The sequence below is a fragment of the Perognathus longimembris genome, chromosome 1 (genome assembly GCF_023159225.1).
Source record: "Perognathus longimembris pacificus isolate PPM17 chromosome 1, ASM2315922v1, whole genome shotgun sequence".
NCBI classification, from domain to species: domain Eukaryota; kingdom Metazoa; phylum Chordata; class Mammalia; order Rodentia; family Heteromyidae; genus Perognathus; species Perognathus longimembris.
The window spans coordinates 133,607,317-133,629,311 of NC_063161.1; the positions used below are offsets into that span (position 1 = coordinate 133,607,317).

Sequence of the window (21,995 nt, forward strand, 5' to 3'; positions counted from 1 at the left end):
ATGAAGCTCCTAGTGAGGGATAGCCTGGAGCCCAGGGAAGGGCAGTGGATAAAGGGTGATGGGGTGGGAATTGAGATCAGATAAAGAGTTTGGGGATGCTTCCCAGATGGATTCTGCTTATCCTGGGATCTGTGGAAATAAAGAGGATGTGAGGATGTGCAAAGCATGGGCCTTCCTTCCTTCCTTCCTTCCTTCCTTCCTTCCTTCCTTCCTTCCTTCCTTCCTTCCTTCCTTTCTTCCTTCCTTCCTTTTGTGCTGGTCCTGGGCTTGATTGAACTCAGGGCCTAGGCACTTCCCCTGAGCACTTTTTCCCCTCAAGGCTAATGCTCTACCATTTGCACTATAGCTCCATTTCCAGCTTCTTTGGTAGTTAATTGGAGATAAAGAGTCCCGGGGACTTTCCTTGAGTGGGCTGGTTTCAAATCTAGATCCTCAGTTCTCAGCCTCCTGGGTAGCTAAGACTACAGTCACGAGCTACTGACGTGAGCTTAGCATGGGTATTTCTACCCTGCAGTGGCAGCTTTGGGAAGGTTCAGGGGTACAGAAAAGGATGGGGGAAGCACTGAGTCTTCACACACATGTGGGTGCTCCACTGAAGTCCCTGGATCCCATGGGTCAGCACTGCTGAGCCTGTGCCTTTTCCTAGTCCAGACAGTGCAATGAGAGATTTGGACTTGGCAGTGGTCCTGACTCCACCATCGGCCCCCTCCCAGGGATGGAGCTCACTCCTCACTCAACACATGTGGGGCAGTATGGTCCCAAGGTACAGGCAGGGAGAGAATGTCTAGAAGGTCCCCAGAGAGGACAGTGACAGAATGAAAGGTGCCTAGGGCAGTGTGTAGAGCACCTGATTCCTCGTGGACCAGGCTGTCTCTGTGCAGGGCCTCCTGCAGTGAGAGTAGATGATCGAAGTGGACAAGTGACGACTCAATTGCCTACTGGAGCCAGACAAGTGACAATGACTGGGCTCAGGGATGTAATCAGAATGGAAACCTATGTTCACACCCTCAGGACCCTTGCCAGAGGAAAGGGGTGAACTGGCAAGAGAACATCCGCGGACAGGTGGGGAGTCAGAGTGGGCTTTGATCCACCCCAGTCTGCCAAGGGTGGCAGGCAGAAGACTCATGGGGTCTTGGGTTCTTGGGGGGGGAGGAGCCCTTGGTTGCCCTAGACCTCCATAGGGGTCTGTTCTTTCTCAGCACCCTTCATTCATTTTTTTAGAAACCCTTTTAAACAACAACAACAACAACAACAACACACACACACACACACACACACACACACACACTTTAACCCTAGCTACTTAGGAGACTGAGATCTGTAGATCATGGTTTGAAGCCAACCCAGGCAGAAAAGTCAGTGAGACTCTTATCTCTAGTTAATCACAAAAGAAGCCAGAAGTGGAACTGTAGCTTAAGTGATAGAGTGGTAGACTCGAGCAAAAGTGACAGTACCCAGGCCCTGAATTCAAGCCCCAGGACCAGCACGAAAGAAAGAAGGAAAGGAAGGAAGGAAAGAAGGAAAGAAGGAAAGAAGGAAGGAAGGAAGAAAGGAAGGAAGGAAGGAAAATCCCTACCTTAACAGTTAAAATCAAGGCAGAAACCTTGTGCCCTTTCTGAATTTTTATTTGGCAGTATTGGCATTTAAACTCAGAGCCTCCGGATTGCTAGGTAGTCACCTACCACTGAAGACACACCCCCAGTCCCTTTTGCATTTGTTTTTTATTTAGACAGGGTCTCAAGTTTTTGCGTAGGCAAGTATGGACCATGGTCCTCCCACCTCTGCCTCTTATGTAGCTGGGATGACAGGCATGAGTCACCACGTCTGGATCCTGGGTGCTGTTTCAGGGGTACATGATCTCCACACTGGAAGACACCCTTATTATGCCCACTTTGAGCAAAGGGAAGCCCAAAGAACTCAACATGTTTCTAGGTGCAGAGGGCCCGGGACCCTAGCCCTAGGGATGGCCCACAGCAGATATGAGGCTGCCAACAGCTTGCTCCATCGCTCCAAACTCCCTGCCCTCCCACCTCCCCCAGACAGCAGCCAACAACTGACTCGTGAATGGAAGACTCTAGCACCATTGCCAAAAGATGGGATCAGCTCCGTGGGTGTCTGTCTGTGCCAGTCTCCAAGCAAGACAGAACTGTGCCGGCTTTCTGGGCCAGCTTCCCTCCTGCCTTACTCTGCTTCCTGTCTTCTCTGAGGGCACTTCCTCCCCGCCCCTTACCCCAGAATCATACCTTACTTCCACAAGGGGCCCAGGCTCTGCTCCTGGGGACTCCAGAATCACACACAGAGATCAACACAGCCCCCAGCCTCAGGGGTTCACCACTCAACAACCCACTGCCTGCCAGGCTAACAAAGTGAACCTCACTGGGCCTGAACAGCCAGAGCAGAGCAACCCACATGTCCATCCGCAGTGTGGGGAGGAAAGCCAAGCTGCACCTGTGGCTCTGAGACACTCCCGCACCAGTGTGCCTTTGAAAGGCCAGAGGGGCAGGAGGTGAAGAGATCAGAACCCAGCACACCTGGCCAGCCATCTCGGCCCCCTGTGACCTGTGCACCTGTCCCAGCTCACCCTCAGTCACATCTGGGTTGGTCCAGGGCCACACAGCCTTAACTCGTCTTGCTCCCCTGGTTTGACTAAAACCACACAAAACCGTGCTCTGCTGGTTGAACAGGAAGAGGTGCTGCCAGCTATGCAGCCACTGGAGTTGGCGTGGTGTGGTCTGCCTGGCACAGAGGCCCCAGCTGTGGCACCTGAAGCCAGGCGTCGATCTGCCTGTGGAGCTATGGGTAAGCTTAGAGGGTTGGCTTCTACCCAGAATAAATATCCTCTTTTGTTTCATACCAATTAGTCTCTCTTAGACGCTCCTCCACACACACCAGACATGTCCCCAAAGGCATGGAAGCAGGAAATGTGCTCAGCCCTAGAAGGGGTATGAGGAGGGACTGACTGGCTCACAGCACCCAGCAGCAGAGGCTGCCACTTTCCTAAAGTTTCTTATTGTATTCTGAAAATTCATGTATATTTAGCATTCCAATAATATATCTGTGTTGAGATAAAAATAATACTTTTCGTCTCCATGTCTCTGAGCAAAAGCATCCTGCTGGGACAGAGTGCTGTATTTTCTGTGGCTTTGAGACTGCTTGACGCGGTATGGACCTGTTTCTGGAGATCAGCATGACTGTGGCTGATGAGGTGTGTGAGGTGCAATTCCTCCTGTCTGCTCGGGGAAGGGAGGACAAGTTCCCTCCACCCTCACCCCCTTTCCCAGGAGCAGCACAATGCTCACCAGGACTTTCCAAGGACAAAGGCAAGGACAGTGTACCTCAAAGCCCTCTCTGGGGTCCCCTGTGGTGGGCACAACGGGGTTCTTGCACACGTCCACTTCCTAATCCCAGGACTGTGGGTGTAATGACTCATGGTGAGGGGTTTGCCTTATAGGTGGAACGAAGGTAGCTGATCTTACAATGGGGTAGTTTTCTTGGGAAAATGTAGACACAATATAATGTGTGTGTGTGACTTGAACTCAGGCCCTGAGCACTCTCCCTGAGTATTTTTGCTCAAGGCTAGAGCTCTAGCACTTAATGCACAGCTCCACTTCCAGCCTTTTTTGGTCATTAATTGGAGATAAGAGTTTCCTAGACTTTCCTGCCAAGACTGGCTTTGAAAGGCGATCGTCAGATTTCAGCGTCCTGAGTAGCTAGGATTACAGGCGTGAGCCACTGCTGCCGCACTTGACCGACGGTGGCTTTGAGGTGAGACGAAGGGAATGGATTCTCTTCCCCTCCCTGCTGACATCTTGATTTTAGCACGGGGTCCACTTGGTCCCCAAAGCCCTGAGAGAGGAACGATCCCCTCCTCCACCTCAGGGTTGAGTCAGCTCCTTATCCTGGAGTTCAGGGAGGGAGCTGCCTGCCCCTCCCTGCCTGTGCTGTAAAAGGGCTGCCATCCAGGCCACTCAGCAGCGTGGCCTCGGGCAAGTCATGAAACTTCCTGAGCTTCCGTTTCTCACTTGTAAAAATGGGACCTACCTTTAGTAAACATTTTCTATAAAGGGCCCAGTAGTAAATAGCCTAGGTTTCACTGGCTGCACAGTCTCTGTTGCAATCATTCAATTCTACTGCAGTGGCACAAAAGCAGCCGAAAGCAGTGTGACAAACGAATGCATCCCAATAAAACTTTATTTATAAAGCTATATGGTGAGCCAGATTTGGCTGACCACTCTTGGGGAGTTACTGCGAGGGTGAAATGAATCATTTTACAGGTACAAAGGAAGTGGTAAGAGCTGTCAGCCACTGGTGCTACAGTCGAAGCATGGGGAGAGGGTAAGGGACAGGCTGTGACAAGACAGGAGAGAGAAAACTGGCACTCGAGAGAGGAGACTTCCACATCCTCAGCCTTGGGCAGGCGGCGAAGCTTCTCCATCCTCCGGAAACTTCAAGGGCAATATGGAAGCTCACACCAACTGCTCCAAGCCTCCTAGCTTTGTTCCAATTCCACAAGTAGGGGTTTTGTAAGGCCCTTTGTTAATATCAACATTTTCATTAAAAACGTGGCTTGGTGGTAAATGCTTGTCATTGTGAGCACTTGGGAGACTGAGATAGGGAGACTGAGAGTTTGAGGCCAGCCAGGTCCCCGTAGTAAGACACTCAGATCGGGGGGCACATACTGCTGCTGACCTGAAGACTTAGAAGTGGTTACAGTGGTAAATTTAATTCGATTTGTTTTGCTATAACAAGGGGCAACATATGGTAGTCTGTATGCTTTCTAAGCAACACATACATCTACATAACCACACACGCATAACACACATGCACACATGTGCACACTTGCTCATATATACATAACATATGCATGTCTATGCATACACACAAATATACACACATACACATCACATGCATGCACATACCTATGCATGGGTACACGCAACACATATGTACACGCATACACAATACATACCTACAAACATATTTAACACACGCGTGTAGGCTCATGCACATGTCCGAACATGCAACCTGCATGCACACATGTACACAACACACCCATATACACACAAACACACACAGACATGCATAAACACACACATACACACAAGAGAGGAGTGTAATCAAGTTGGGGTAGCGACTGTGGCAGACTGGGAAGAGTGGATGCAGGCTTTTGGGGTATCTCACAAAGCTCTCTGACTTGAGTGATGTCCTCCTATGATTCAGCAAAGCATTCATTAGACTGGGTTGATTTTTAATCTCTTTTTTATTTCAAAATAATAAAAGAATTCCACCAAGGTATTTGGCCTTCTTCACACCTGGAATGAACTGGGGGCCATTCCCACTCACCTTTCTATTCCAGAAGTCCCAAGCCTATCCATGGTTAAAATAACGCACCCCCAAACTGTGAGCTAGTTCAAAGGGGTGGGGCCACTTCAGGAAGGAGGGGATGCTACTGGAGGGATCGGAGAGGGCACACTGCAAGCCCAGAGCTCTGTCCTCCACAGGCCAGCCTTGCCTTGCTCTGCCTGGCAGTGAACACTGGAGCCCCTGCTCAGAGCAGGTTTAGGGGCTCTGTCGCACTCAGATCTTTCCTTCCTTCCTTTCCTTGCTTCCTTTTCTCTTTCCCCTCCCTCCACATCTCTTTCTTTCTCTCTCTTTCCTTTCCTTTTTTCTTTTCTCTCCTTCCTTCATCTCTCTCTCCCTCCCTCCTTCCCTTTCTTTTGTCTTTCTTCCTTCCCTTTCCTTTCCTTCTCTTTCTTCCTTCCCTTCCTTTTCCTTTCTTTTATCTCCCTTCCTTCCTCCCTCCCTCCCTCCCTCCTTTCCTTCTGTCTTCCATTTTGTCTCTTTCTTCCTTCCCTTTCCTTCTTTCTTTCTTCCTTCCCTTCCCTTTCTTTTATCTCTCCTTCCTTCCTTCCTCTTTCTTTCTCTCCCTCCCTCTCTCCCTCCTTTCCTCCCTCCCTCCCTCTCTCCCTTACTTCATTCTTTCCTTTCTCTTTTTCTTTCTCTCTCTCTTCCTTTCTTTGTTTTTTTTTTTTTTCCATGACAGTACTGGGGCTAGAACTCAGGGACAAGGGCTCTTCCTGAGATTTTTGCTCAAGGCTAGTACACTTAAACCTTAGATCCACTTCCAGCTTTTTGGTGGTTAATGGACAATAAAGAGATGAGAGTCTCAGGAGCCTTCCTACCCAGAAAGGCTTTGAACCACAGTCCATAGATTTCACTCTCTTGAGTAGCTAGGGTTACAGGTGTGAGCCATTGGCGCCTGGCTATTTCCTGATAAAACTTTGCTGCCCATCTGCCAAATCAGCCTTATTAATTTCCTTATGTAGTTCTTCTATGCTCTTACTGATCTTTGCCTGGATGATCTGCCCTAGAGGGAGAAGCTATCTCCAAAAACCACAGTTTCTGCCAGTTCCTCTCTGTATTTCCAACAGGCTGTTTTTATATCTTTCAGGGAGGTGTAATTTGGAGAAGAGTCCATGAGCCTGTCATTCTTACAGCACTGTGTTCCCTCATTAAAAGAAAACAGTTCTCCTTAATCCTGCTGAAGGCCTGGGCCCCCAGCTCTTTGGCCTCCTGTGAATGTCAGGATTCCTGCCACAGGACCGTCTGTTCTTAGCTCTGTAGGGCACTTTTGAGTGATGGTCCTCGGCCTTTTTCCTGCTTTAGTTTGTTTTTTTGGATAGGGTCTCACATGTTTTGCTCAGGGCTGCTTTCCAATCTTCTAGCTCCACCTCATGCATAGCTGGGATTACAAATGGGAGCAACCACACCCAAGGCTGGGCAGTTGGTACTGCTTGGTGGTATTTTGTTCCTAGCTTCAGACTCAGCTTCGTGTGCACTGGTCCCCTTCTTCACTACCATACTGCTATCTTGTTTCTCACTGGATTGATCTCTTTGCCCATTTCCTCCAAAACTGGGGAGAGCATCTCAAATTTGTCCTCTGCGTTATTGATTTTTATTTTCCTGAACATCGGCTCTGCCCTCTGCTGCCTCCAGTGTACACTCCGGTACTGTTCCCCAATGTTTAATTTCTTCCTCATCCTCCAGCACAACCATGATAAAACACAGCTTCGTTTCTCTTCTGAGCTTTGCAGAACACACTGCCTTCTCTCTGTTCCCGAGCACTCGGTACATCTGTGTCTCTACTGGTGTTGTCTGTCCAGACTCGGGATGTCATTCACACACATTCAGCAAGCAGACTGTGGAACACATGAAGCGAGGTTTCAGCCATTAGGTTTGGAAACAGAATCGACAGACATTGACAGAAACTTTTGCTTCCTGGATGCTGAAACAACTGGAGGAAATGAATAATCCTCCCAGGGTGGAAGCAGGGTGAATTGTGCTCCCCACAAATAAACACTGAAGTCCCAAACCCCAGGTCCTAAGAGTGGGATGCTATGTGAGAGGAAGGTCCTTGCTAATGTAATGAATTAGCAGGAGGCTGCACTGCAATGGGGCTGGCTCCACGAGGAGGAGGAGGATGGTGAGGCAGAGAGGATGGTGAGGAGAGGAGGACTTGCCACATAGGTGGAGGTGGGGTGCTGCCCCTGCCAGCTGCAGGCTGATGAAGAGGAAGGAAAGGGATGGCAGAGCCCCTGAGCCCTTGTCCTGCCCATACTTGGAGTTCTAAAACAGAAGGAGACTCGATTTCTCTTGTTTTGTTTGTAGCACTTGGTCATGGGGGTCTCTGGGAGTAAATGCAGATGTCTATCCACAAGATGGGGAATCACAGTGGAAGGGACAGGTGGAAACTGGAGGAGCAAAGCTTTTAATGGCAGATAGAGCTCCAGGGGAGGCCTTTGGAAGGAGGGCACAAGGGAGCAAAGGCTCCCAGAAGAGACAGGAAGGGGCCACCCAGGTATCTGGGGACCAAGCTTCCATGTGCTTGGCTAACAGAGCCCAGCCTGCCTCTTTCCCCAGCCCTGCCCGTGGGGCTCTGCAGTGTCGGAACCTTTGCTTAGGGTGATGGGCAGGGGCGGTGTGGGGGACAGCTGGGTGGAGGCACCCCAGGGGCCTGGGTAGGAACTCCAGCTTGTTTCTTCCCCTAAGTGCCTTGGGGGTAGTTTCCCCCACTGCTTTGCTCCTTGGGTCCCCCTCTGTAAAATGGGTATCATATTTCCTTCCAGAGGACTTTGAGGACCCAGTGAACCAGGGGAGGTTAAAGGCATGCCACAGCTGGGTTCCTTGGTCCATGATTGAAAGGCTGGATATCTGGGGTCACTGTTTGCATAATGGTTCACCTCAATCCTCTTCCCCTTGTAGTTGGCTGGATGATGAGCAGGGTGTCTGGGATGCCCTAATTTCCTGCAGACTAGCAGCTAGTACCTCTACTCCACATGCCGAGGCCCTGGAAGCCTCTAGAACTGACCTCTGAGACCCAAGCTATCTCAGAGTCCCTGCCTTGGGGGAGACATCTGCATGTGTCAGGAGAATGTCCAGGCATGACAGCTCCTCCCTCCATCCCCAGCTTCTCACAGCCCAGCCGGACACTGCGGCACTGCAGGACGAGAGCCTGGGCAGACCCGGCTCTAACCGCCTGGCAGCCAGCTGGGCCCGTCAGCCCCAGGGGTTCCCGGGATGGATATGTGACCCACAGGCTCTGTCTACAGGTCAACACAGGGGTGACAACAACAGGTGTATGCGCTTCCCTCCCTTGTCTCATCTCTGGGCTTCAGACTCCCCATATGATCTGGCAGATCTGGAAGCACCAGCTGGAGTCTGCCCCTTCATCGGGCCCACGTCATAAGGGGGCACATCAGTAGCTGGTATCTGGGGTCTCTATGCCAACAACTTCACGGGGGGGGCACAAGGGAGTGGAGGAGAAAGAAGGAACCCCAAGGTGGGCACTGGTGGCTTATACCTGTGACTCAAGTGGCAGAGCACTAACCTTTAGCACAAAAGCTCAGGAACATCATCCAGGCCCTGAGTTCAAGCCCTAGGCCTGGCATGTGCATGTACACACACACACACACACACACACACACACACACACACACACACACACACACACACACAAATAAGGAACTCCACAGCTCTGGCCAAACCCTACAAAAACCTCAAGCTGTTCCCACTGCCCTCAGATAAAGACCAAACTTCTTCACTCAGCAGTCAAGGCTCCTAGGAACTGGCTTCAAGTTCTGTTTCCAGCCTTGTCACTGTCTCTGGCACCTGTGCCCGGACATCGCAGGCTCTGTGGAATCCCTATGGCTCCTAGGCTGAAGGTAGGCTCCTCCCTGCCTTAGCCCTCAGTCCTGCTTCCCCACAGGCTTCCGCAGACTAGGGTCCTGCCAGCATCCTACATGGCCTTGAACCAATGGCCTCTTCCTCTGAGCCTGGTCTGCACCCTTCCCCAAGTGGGGCGAGTCACGTCCTGTCTGTGTTCTCAGGTCCTTTGTTTCCCTTGAGAGGTGCCTCCCTTCCTATGGACAAGATCCAGCCTCACTGTGCTTGGAGCCTGGAGAGGGGCTGGCACACAGAAGGAGCTGGGGAGAGTTTGTAGATAGAATGGACGATGACAGAGGTTCTACACAACTAGGGGGTCCCTTGGGTGACTGCCACTCAGTGGGGGTCAGGAGTGTGGGCTTCTAGTCCCAATAACAGAGCTCTCTGGACTGTGGCTGTGAGAATTCTTGGCTCTAAGCCCTCTAAAATACACAGGAGTCAGATGCTGGTGTTCATGCCTGTAATCCTAGCTACTCAGGAGGACTGAGTTCTGAGAGCCATGGTTTGAAGCTAGCCTAAGCAAGGAAGTCTGTGAGACTCTTATCTCTAGTTAAGCTGCAAATGGGACAGTGGCTCAAGTGGTAAAGTACTAGCTTTGAGCAAAACAAGCTTAGGGAACAATGCCTAGGCCCTGAGTTCCAGCTCTAGTAACAACACACACACACACACACACACACACACACACACACACACACACACGAAGTTACAACAGATCAGGCACTGCTGCAGCTCTGAGGGGCATGTGCTTGGTGATCAGCCTCTTGGCTAGTGCCAGACAGCAAGCCATGGGTACCCAAGGAAGCTGGGTGCCTTCCCCAAATCTGCAATGCCAGAGTTGGAATGAACTTGAGGCCTGGAGGGACTATGAGGCTCTTTCCCAGCAGGGGCTGGGTTGGTGGGGGTTGGAGGGGGGCCCGGAGGCCGCAGCAGTCTGTCTCTGGGGCAGATGCCAGCTGCACCTACCTTCAGCTTTCTGACACTGGTGCAGGGATCATTGGAGAAGCTCTCAGTGTCTGAAATCTCGATATCCTCCCCGTACAGAACCCCAGTCAGGTCGTTCCTCACCTGGGAACAAAGAAAAAAGCACAGGGTGGGTGTGCTGGTGGCCAGAGGGGAGCAGTGCGCGTCACTCTGGGGAGGTGACTCCTGTGGGTGGATCCGTTTCCCCCACTGACATTGTGACAGGGATGGCCCTGTGTGCGTGGGAGTTGCATACCCCAGGGTCATCAGCCAGCCAGCGCGTGATGAAGCCCACGTGGAAGGACATCTGGGAAGAGAAGGGGCCGTGGCATCCTCCTCTCAAGGTGGTAGGTGTTCCTCAAGTGCTGAGTTACAACATGGGCCAGGGACCCTCCCTTGAGGGTCAGAGGAGGCAGCCCAGGTCCTGGTCGGTCACTGGCTGGCTGTGTGACCTTCCCCTCTATCCCCCTCGTCTTTCTGTTTAAGGGAAAGTGGTCCTTAAAGGCTCTCCTGTCCACCCCCTTTGGGATGGCAATTGTCAAAATCCAGAAACATCAAGTGTTCATTAGAATGGGGAGGAATTGTAAGGAATCCTTGTGAAGTGACGCTGAGAGTGTATAAGGGTTCAGCCGCAGAAAAGCAAAATGGTGGCTCCTCAAAAACTTAAAAATAGACTGTTACCTAGCACAGCAATCCCACTCCTGTGATTACACATTAGAAGAATAGAAAGTGGGGGCCTGAATGATATTGAGCACCCATGTTCACCATGGTGTCACTCACCAGCGGCCAAAACGTGGAAGCCACCTAGATGCCTGTTGAAAAGTCAACAAACTGCAGTAGACACACAGTGGCATATTACTCAGCCCTCATAAAGAATGAGCTTCTGTTCCATGCTACAACATGGGTGCATGTAGGAAAGTCAAATACTTCAGTCTGCTGGTTATCTGAAGCTCCGGGAGCAGCTGGATCCACAGAGACAGAAAAGGAAATGATGATCACCAAGGGAGGGGACACAAGGTGGGGAGCTGTGTTGGCTAGATAGATATAGCTTCCATTTGCAATGATGAAAAGGCTCTGGATAGCTGAGCGCTGCTGGTGGCTCACACCTGTAATCTTAAATACTCATGAGGCTGAGATCTGAGGGGCACAATTCAAAGCCAGCCTAGACAGAAAAAATCCCTAAGACTTTTATCTCCAATTAACCACCAAAAAGCCAGAAATAGAGCTGTGGCTCAAGTGGTAGAGCACCAGCCTTTAGTGAAAAAGCCAAGAGACAACACTCTGGCCCTGAGACAAAGCCCAATATCAACACAAAACAAAACAAAATAAAAAACATATAAACAAACAAAACCACAAAAGTTTTTGGAGATAGATGAGTGACAGTTACCTAAAGATGAGAATGCACTTAGCATGGCAGATCTACATACTTACAAATAGACAGTGGGGATATTTACGTTATGTATATTTCACTACAATTAAAACAAAAGCAATTCTCATGTCAACAATCAGCAGATCCTTCTAAGGCTTCTCTCAAAGTGTTATGAATAATCTGGTCTTAAATGTGTCTAGAAAGCCACCCACCACAGAAAGGGAAGAAAGGAGACATGGATGGAAATTCTCTATGTCACTTCTTTTGTTTTTTGTGGGATTGACAGTTCTGGAGATCCAACTCAGGAGCTTTCCCTGAGCTTTGGTGCTCAAGGCTAGCTAGCACTCTACCACCTGAGCCACAGCTCCATTTCTGGCTTTCTGGTGGTTAATTGGAGATAAGAGTCTCTGGGACTTTCCTGTATAGGCTGGCTTTGAACCATGATCCTCAGATCTCAGCCTCCTGAGTAGCTAGGATTAGAAGTGTGAGCCACCAACAGCACCTAGCTCATATCTCCTTTCTTTAAGGAAATAAAAAAAAAGGGGGGGGGGGAGGAAGCAAACAGAGGAAATAGGAACATTTGTTAATGCTGGCCGGCGGGTTCTCGGGTGTTTACTTGCTTCTGCGCTTTTTCTGAATGCTTGCAATCCTTTGTGATAAATGTTTTGGTAAAAGAAAGGAAGGGCCGCAGTCAGGGCGAGCCCTGTCCATCTGCAGAGCCTTAGCTGTTCGGATGCAAGCTTGGGAGCCGGAGGATTGGAAAGTGTTGTGTTGGCCACTCACGCTTATTTCTGCTACCTCCACTCTGTTGGCTGCAGTGGGGTCCTGTCATCCGCTCCTGTGCTCTGGGACCGGACGTGGGAGGGAAAATGGCAGCCGCGATTCAACACGCAGCATGTTCACAGGAGCTCCAGCAACATGGGGCATGCGCACAGGGGCCCCAGCCAGAGGGGCAATATGGGGCATGCGCAGAGATGCCCCAGCGGGAACTTGGAGCATGCGCACAGGTGTCCCAGGTGAAGCGCGGTGCTGCTCAGTGCCTAGCCACCAGGCAAGCCCTGCTCTGGCTCTCCACCTGTGTCACGGCCCACATTTATAGAAAAGAAGTCAGCTTCTCTTGAGCCATGGTCATTCACTGTGAAGAGTGGGACGATGTAGATGATTCATGGCCCAGGATAACCACGGGCAAGTGGGACAGCTTTGTAAACTGTGAAGTTAAGCACAATGCTAGAATGATGGTTTCCTAGCATAAGGCAGGAATCAAGGCTGTGGGTAGCTTGGGTTATCTAGGTTGTATGCGTAGTAGCAGAGTATCTTTTATAGGTGGTTAGGGCTCCGCCAAACAAGCTGAGCACCAGTAACCAGTAGCTCATGCCAAGGATCCTACCAAGATGGGAGGCTGAGAATATGAGTATCATAGTTTGAGGCTACCAGAGCAGAAAAGTTCCCCAAGTCCCATCTTAATAGACATTGGGAATGATGGCATGCACTTGCCATCTCAGCTATGTGGGAAGCACAAATAGGAGGATCATAGTCCGGGCCCAGACAAAAAATACGGAGGCTGGGGATGAGGAAGCCAGAAAGTATAAGAGTCACAAAAGGGGAGACCAGGTTGCCTGGGGCTCCAGAGCAGCCCGGGAGCCAAAGATCCAAAGGCAGAGATGTGAATATTCAGGCACAGATATCAAGCTCTAGGGAAGCCCATACTTTTGCAAGAAGGCGAGAGTCAGGTAGCTCTAGGGACAGCCAGGAGGAGTGGGGCCAGCCTTGCTCCTGCAGCACAGAGAGAAACCTGCCAGGTCAGATCAGCATCTGAGCACAGAGACCTGTGCTGGCACAACCCCTCCTGCCCAGCTGGTTGTGGGCAGCGGGCTGCAGGTGAGGAGGGCACCAGGGACCTGCCACTCCAATGTGGCTGTCACATGGGCCCTGTAGCTGTGGCTGACAGGGTGCACGACCTCCATTCATACACTGGCACTGGACATAGGGAAGGTCTTCATCCCCAGCCAAGAGCCAGGGAGAGGGAGGAGGAGGGGAGCATGTGAAGAGATGGGAAGAGAAAGGAATCAGAGGTGGGAGGGAAAGAGTGCCCTCCATAATAAATGAACCCACACCAACCCCTTTCAGCCTAATGTGGGTCCCCTGTCCCACCACCAGGGCCTTGGATGGATGGCCACAGTCTTGGGTTTATTGGGTAATGGCATACCTGCCCACCTCACTGTGGTGTAGGGTGGTCTCTGCTTTGAGGTCCTATATCTGCTTGTCCTGCCAAGCTCCTGTCCCCTGCCACTCTCTGCTGCCCAGGACAAGGCCAGTGACATCCCTTCCTGTTCTCACAGATTCCCCACCTCTGCCCTGAGCACCTGTGCCCTCCAGCAAGAAAGACCTTTCAGAACTCAGTTCCTCAGCTAAAAATCCACCTCCTGTCTAATCACTGCAGATTGCCATCTAGCGACCTGACCTCTCCTGAGTGAGAGCTGCTCATTCCTGCCCGACTCTTCCCTCCCTCCCTTCCCCCTCCCTCCTTCACTCACTCATGGTACTGACATCTCTTCTGCTCAGTCACTGAGTGAGGTAGTTCTGGGTCTCTCATGTTGTGTAAAACTATTTTTTTTCATCATTCTGGATTTCTGACTAGTGAGACTAAGAGACATTAATCTGATGATTAGTGAATGTGTTAAGTATCCATTGAGAGGCTCTCAAACTCAAGGGCATGCTTCTGGCAAAGGCTGTAACAGAGTGAGACCCAGGATAGGAGGTATAGCAAGAGAAAGGATTCTAGCCCAAGGAACAACTCATGCAAAGGACCTGTGATAGAGGAAGCTAGTAGAAATGCTAGGAAAATGCCACTGCTAGGATTGAAGCAGAGTCTCAAAAAAGGGTGTGTGTCGGGCGGGTGGGGGGAGATTGGGATGAAATGAGAAAGTAGTGGTGAGGGGGACACCATGCAGGCCTTTGAGTTTGTTTGAGAGATTCTGGTCTTGAGCCTTGGCACCATAGAAAGCCATTATGAGATGCGACGTACGGGGTGACCTGACTAGAGTTGTATTCTTGAATGATAGCGCTTGGGCTGCTGGAGGACTGATTGGGGTCAGGGGCACAGGGGAAGAGGAAGGCCTGCAGGAGGGACACAGAGCAATCATCAGGTGAGAAAGATTCCGGAAGCTGGATAAGGACAGCACCACAGAGGTAGCTGGAAGGGACCAAACTGGAGATGCGTTTGGGATAGCTCATAACCTGGCTTGCACATTGCTCTAGAACTTCACCACTGAGAGCAATAAGCACCTCTTTTTCCCAGGGGACTCCTGGGGGCCTCCTTGTCCATGGCCTCTGGGACAGGGCACAAGTGGCAGTGAATTTGGATTTCCCAGGGGATTCTGAGGAGGAGCTCCAAGTTTCTGAGCTCTGACTGTAGGGGTAAAAGCACCAGAGAGCTCACACTCCTGGCAGGAAGCCCAGCCTACCTAGAACCCCCCGCCCCTGCAGTCAGGGGTCCCTACCCCCTTCAGATCCAGGGCCAGGGACCCCTCCCCAGCCTTCGTATGCCACACTCCCAGCTACATCTTGTCTTGAATCCCAGCCCTCACTTTCCGGGTCTCGTAGCACCACAACTGTATCAGAGGGAGGGTGGAGACAAAGAGAAGGAGAGAAGGACATGAGGGGAGGCATAAGAGATGCAAAAGAAAAAAAACAACAATATTATAGTGAAAAGTCACCATGTGCAAAGCTCAATGCTTGCCAGACAGGTATAATAGCCCCCATCCCCACTCTAGCCAGGGAAACCACATGTCCCAAGCAGGGCAGGTTCCAACCAGCAAGCAAATGGGATGGCCAGTGACAGGAGGCTGTGGGGACTATGTGGGACCCCAAGACACTTGTCATCCATGGCTATCAGTTCTCAGGACTCCTCCCCTACAACAAGGGGAGAGTCTTCCAGAGAGGCAGGGAGGCAGGCGCAGCTGGGGAGAAGCGGGAATGTGCCACATGCACTTTACAACTCTCTGAAAGGAGCTGGAGCACAGCGGATTCCCAGCTCTCCTCTGGGAGCCCAGGTAACCTACTTTGTCATTCAAACACGCCCGCTATATATAGCCCAGGATTGTGCTCAAATGTCACTCCTCTTACCTAACTAAAGCAGATAATTATAGATCCACTTCTATTCATTCATGAAATGTGTCTTCACTTGATTAAACAGTTCATTCAAGTAACATCCATTAAATAGGAACATGTTAAAAATGGGGTTCCTTAGAAGCCCACATTAGGAGGATGTAGTTAAGATGCTAATTAGGACAAACAGGCATTTGAAACACTCAAATTCAGGTCACTTTTTAACTGGGGCTCCAGATCCCCAGGAACTGCCATTATTTTAAGCTAATTAAAAAATTAAAAAAAAAATTAAGCCTGGAGAATTGAAGATCAAGGCGGGAAAATGATGGCCAACTTCAAACATGGGCGAGTTGGCATGGGCTGAGAGGATACCGGGTTCTGGGTGGGGATCTATGGTAGAGAGAGCCAACAGGTGGATGGCTCAGGAAAGGCAAAAAAGATAAAGAAGAAGGAGAAAGAGGAAGGAGGAGAAAGAGGAAGAGAAGGGGGAGGGGAAGAGGCAAAGGAGAAGGAGGAAGGAGAGGAGGAGGAATGAGAAGAGAAAGAGGGGGAGGGAGAGGAAGATGATAAAGAGGAGGTAAAGAAGGAGGGAGCTGAGAGAAAAAGAGGAGGAAGAGAAAGAGAGGAAAGGGGAGGAGCAGGAGGGTGAAGAAGAACAAGAGGACAGGGAGGAGAGGAAGAGAAGAGAAGGAAGAGTGAAAGGGAAGAGAAGGAAGAGAGAGATGAGAAGAAGAGGAAGAGGAGAGGAGGGAGGAAGAGGAGGAGGAAGAGAGAAGGAAAGGAGGAGAAAAGGAGGGGAAAATAACAGAAAGGAAGATGAGGAGAAAGAAGAGAAGAAGAGGGAGAAGAGGAGAAGAAAGAGGAGGACGGGGGGAAGTAAAGGAGAAGGAAGAGGAAATGTAGAGGAGAAAGAAAAAGGAGAAGGAGAGGAAAAAGGAAGAGGAAAAGAAGAAGGAGAGGAGAAAGAGGTGTAAAGGAGAGAAGAAGAAAAAGGAGGAAGAGGAAATGGAGAGGAAGGGGAGGAGAGAAGGGCAAAGAAGAAAACATTTGGCTGTGGTAGATAAGGAGCTCCTTAGCAGAGAGGAGAACAGCAAAAGCTGGCTGGGGTGCTGGAGGACCATCCTCTATCTACCACCCCGCCCCCCCAAATGCACAGGACCCCAGGTTGGCACCTGCTGGTCCTGCCCTCTGCCCTGACAGAGAGATGTTCCAGCTGTCCTGGGAAGCTCTGAGGGTTTCCACGCACAATCTTCTCCTTGAGCTGCATTTCTTCCTTCCTAACCGAAATGAACATTCACCGAGGAAGGTGTGCCTTTGGAAAATGAAGCCACTCCATTTTTTTTCAGATGTCAACAAACGAGTTATCTCCTATGGAGATGGAACTGGAGTGGAACCTAGGTGAAGACAAGTTCACTTTCAGGGCCATGAGTAAATGAATGCCTGTGAGCGCAGTCCTAGGTCAGGAATGCAGGCTGTGGGCAATGCTGGGGGGGGGGGGGCGGGGGGGCAGAGACACCAGCTCCTGACTGTGTGCCTCCATCATGTTCATAGTGCATGGATGGATGGTGACCCCCTAAGAGATATATCCAAGCCTTCCCCACCTTATGAGGAATAAGCTTTTTGCAGATATAATTAGCTTAAGGACCCAGAGATGAGAGACTCCTAGAACAATCCATATTAAGTTAGCCTAAGAGAGGAAGGCCAAAAGAGATTTGTGGGACACGGCAGAGAGAAGGGCACAGGAAGATGTGACTCCCAGGGGCTGGAAGAAGCAAGGGAAGATGTTCCTCCCAGCCTGCAGAAAGAACATGGTCCCACTGGTCTGATGATTCAGGACCCTTGGCTTCCAGGACTGGCACAGAAGAAGTTTCTGTTGCGGTCAGTGTCGAGGACTTGTTAGGGCGCCCACAGGAAGCCAACACATTGGAGGTCTCCTGAGACCTGACTGTTCATGGATCCCAGGAGAAGCCTGGGCCTTCTGGGTGGATCCAGACCCTCCTCCCACCTGAGACTTCCTGAAAGGAACCTGTTTTTCCTCTACTTGATGGTGCTGCTGATTTGTCTTAAGGAAATACGGCTTTTCTCTGTTCTCCTGGAACACAGAGGGAGGGCTCCCAGCTGCTATGTCTGTAGATGGGACTGGGAAGGGGGTTGGTCTCTAACAGGAGGCCTCTGTAGAGGGCTCAGATGTGAGCCCTGGCACTGACCTTGACACGGGTGTGTGTGTGTGTGTGTGTGTGTGTGTGTGTGAATTCACCTCCCCCACCCAAGGTTATGTCCCTTCTCCAGGGAGCCTCCACCCCACAACTGGCCTACCTTGCTTGCCTTGCTTTGGGGGTATCTGTGAAAAGCCCTGCCAGTCCCCTACCTCTCCTCAGCTCACCACAGGTTCTCTTGCAAGTTCAGGGTACATTAACTCCTGCCTGTTCCCTCATCCACCTTCTGGGGGGTGTAAGGACTTACTCCTTCTCCATGTGAGTGCTTGAGTCTCCTTCTTGGGAGCCCACCTAAAGCAGGCTCACCTCCACCCTTCATCTGTGTATTAACCCTGCCCAAACTCAGGCTTTGCTCCACAGTCCTGAGATGATAGTGTCTCTGCCGACAGGCCAGGGGCAATGGCCAGACCCTAGCTGTGACACATGCCAGGTCACTCCTTTTGGCTCAAAGACTCTAATTTACTAAAATAATTTCTGAGCCTCACTGCAAGTCTGAAGAAAGGAGAGCAATATGTGCCAAGTACACTAATTCAAGGAGTAGAATGTCTCTTGCTGGTTATTTTCCATTTGCCCTTACCTCGCCCACCCATTCCAGCCTGCCTGGCCCTGCACTGCCTCTGAATTCCACTTTTATGGGTGATATCTGAATTCCACTTTTATGGGTGACATCTTTGAACAGCTTCTTCTTTTGTCTTCCACTTGGGGCTCAGCCAGTGGGAGGCCCCAGCAGGAGTCAGGGAGCCAATGGGAGCCCAGCAGGAATCCAAAGACCAATGGGAGGCTCCTGCAGGATTCAGAGTCAGTTGGAACCCAGTAGGGGCTCAAAGGCCAATGGGAGGCCCCATCAGGAGTCAGAGAGCCAGCGGGAGGCCAATAGGGGTCTAAGGACTAATGGGAAGTTCCTACAGAAGCTAAGAGTTAAAGTATTTTTACCTGGCTCCTTCCTGACTTGGTTCCAGACCATCTGCTTACTCTGCTTGCCCTCCAGGGCATAGGAGTGGTCTTGACTTCCACCACTGCTGACCACTAGGGGTGCATTCGCCCTGGATTCTTCCCTTGACCGGCTCCAAATATTTCCTTTAAAGTTAACAACTTTGCTCTGATCTTGCACATATTTCCTCTTTCTTGCTAGGCCTAACTGATACAGCCTGTAGATGTTTTCCAGGTAGAAATGATCACACAATAAGCAATTCTATATCCAGATGCTTTGCCTAACACCTCATCATCTGCCACCAACCAACCTCACTTACATGAATCACCCAGGTTCCTGACCGCTGTTCTCCTGCCTAAGTCCTACCCACCGTATCAGCTCCAAGGCAAACAGCCTCTCCTCCGGGAAGTCTCCCTGGATTCTCTACAGTGCTGCCCTGGGCCCTCTGAACACCAGCTCCTTCCTCCGAGGCCACATTTCCTTGGCACTGTTGGGGTAGAGGTGTGCATCGTGTGTGTGCGTGTGTGTGTGTGTGTGTGTGTGTGTGTGTGTGTGTGATGTGTTCCTTGGGTCATCCACAGCCCTGAGAATCCACTGTACAAGGTCTCATCTTCTGAGACCCAGCATCTTCACTATTCCTGGACAGAGAGGAGCTGGACCCTTGTAGCAGCTCCAAGGTCAGGAAAGACAGTCTGTCCTTCCCCTGGCCTGGAGCCCAGGAGCTGCCCATCCTGCGGACGTGCTGACTGAGTGTCCTGGGCTGGGACCCACCGCGTCCTGGATGGACACCACAGCATAGTGCTGAGCAGGCTGCCAGCCCAGGAGCAGGGCTTGGAGTGTGCTGAGCTAAGCAATTTTGCCAGCGATTTTCCTAGGAGCAGTACCCAGAGACTCCGGGAGCGGTATCTACTCTGCAGAGTCTGAGTGGAATTTTCCAAAGGCACAGAAATCTTCAAGCTCCAGCATTAGAGCTATCATCATGGTTGGTCAACTTTCCCCTAGCTTGCAACACAAGAGGGTCTACTGACTGTCAGAGGCCCTGGAAGACTAACACCATGGCCTGGTCAGGCAACCCAGGCTGAATGGGTGAATGAGCTCTAAAATTCCCATCTACCCTCCCAAGGTGAGGGTCCCTTGATGCCCAGCACCCTCCAGGGGCAGGCTTGAGGGGCATCTACTTCATGGGACTACAGGCATTAGAGAAGAAGAAAGTTTTTTAGGAAGAGATGCCAGAATATTCTGGGGAAAAAAAGCCAGAGAGAGAAAGTGGAAGAAGTGGTGCTATGGCCAAGCAGTAGAGTGCTAGCCTTGAGCAAAAGAGCTCAGGGACAGTGCCCAGGCCCCGGGTTCAAACCCCATGACCAATGAAACAAAACAAACAAACTATGTGTGCAGAAAAAGTTGAAGGAGCTGCAAAGTGGGGGATCCCTGATTGGGGGCCCCCATTTACCTCCAGACATCAGCTCACATGTCTTGGCTGTAATTATGATTAGTTTATGGGACAGTTAGAGGAGATTCAGAGAGGTCAAGGCAACTGCCCAATGTCACACAGCTAGGATATAGTGAACCTAGGAGTTAACTTCAGGGCTATTTCTTTCTATAGTCCATGCTGTAAACCAAAGCTCAGTAAACTTTCTGGAAAGGGCTAGAGGGAAAATATGGTTGGCTTTGCTGGCCTTTCAGGTTCTATCCCAACTACTCGACTCAATGGTTACATGGCAAGAGCAGCCACAGACAATGTGCAAATGAAGGGGTGGTGGTTGTGTGCCAATAAAACTTTATTTATAAAAAAAGGTCAGGGGGGCTGGATTAGGCTTCTGGTCCATGGTCTAGGCTCAGGACAAACAGCCTGTTTTTCAGCTGTCCCATCCAGAGAAGCTGTGGGTGAGAAGTCACAGTGAGTACAGACTGTAGCTGGCTGTCACAGAGGGAGGGAGGGGACTCGCCAGCCATTTACCAAGTGGCAGTGGTCATCATGGGAGAGAGCATCATCAAGGAGAACTGGAGGAAAGAAGACATGGAGGCCGGGAAGAAGACATAGGATGGCATTGCCAAGGATACTAAGCCGAAAGGCCAGGCATCTTGCAAGAAGACTGGCTTTGGACTCTGCAGGAAGAGTGTTATTCCCCACTCTGGAGCACCCACAGGGGTCCACAAGTTGGGGGTAGGAGAAGAAGCAGAAGACAGAGCTCAGTGACTCCTCATGGAGGGCAGGGAAGGGGCTGCTCACAGACTGGATATGGAAATGGCACGGTGTGCTGTCTGCTTGGTGTGGGCAGCCGAGCAGAGATGGAGACAAATACACGTGCACACATGCACATGCACGCACACACACACATACGCTGCACTACCCCACGCCCCACACACATCCTACACGCCCCACACACACCCTGCCTGCTGTCCACTGCTACTGACTCACACAGGAGGACCTGGGAGCACCAGAAGGAATCTGAACTGATCCTCCTTGTGAAACACATGGCTTTCGACAAGGATAGACGGGGACCAGGAGGCAGGGGACCAGCTTCTGCTGTGGCTACTTGAAGGTCATAACCTTAGTGGGGTGGAAAGGATGTGGGGAAACGCCATCAATATCGCTGAAGGCCAGGATGTGGCTCCGGAGGCCAGAGGATGAGTCCCTGGCAAGAGGCAGCGCCCACGGTATCACCTTTGACAGGGGACCATCTGATCGAGAAGATACTCAACTGAAATCTGAGAGGAAGAGGAAATGTACCCCGGAAAAATTTCAAGTCACACACAATAAGGACAGATGAGCAATTTAAAAAGAGGGCCACTGAGCCAGGAGTCAAGTGGCTCACACTTACAATCCTTACAGCTCACACCTTACAATTCAAGAGACTAAGATCTGAGGATCACAGTTCAAAGCCAGCCTAGACAGTAAAAGTCTTTGAGACTTATTTCTAATTAACCACCAAAGAGCTAGAAGTAGAGCTGTGGCTTAAGTGGTAGGCACTAGCCTTGAGTGGATAAAACTCAGGGACAGCCTAAGCCCTGAGTTCAAGCTCCAGTACCAACACCAAAATTTAAAAAAACATAAAGAGGGCCACAGAACAGGAAATGCTTGGGGATTCTCATGTTATCTGTATAGCAAAGTACAAAGTAAGAAACAATGTTAACTATGAAACTTTTTGGGGGAAGATGGTAATGCTGAGCACAGATGTCCAACTCCCAC

The 21,995-nt window shown here is 50.7% G+C and overlaps 1 protein-coding gene across 1 annotated transcript in view; it reads right to left on the bottom strand.

Moving 5' to 3' along the window:
* The window catches only part of Gabbr2 (gamma-aminobutyric acid type B receptor subunit 2), a 324,986-nt gene that overhangs the window by 134,611 nt on the left and 168,380 nt on the right, over positions 1 to 21,995 (bottom strand). The window contains exon 4 of the mRNA XM_048337731.1: positions 10,186 to 10,287. Coding sequence (XP_048193688.1) covers positions 10,186 to 10,287 — 102 coding nt within the window. The remainder of the gene's footprint in view (positions 1 to 10,185; positions 10,288 to 21,995) is intronic.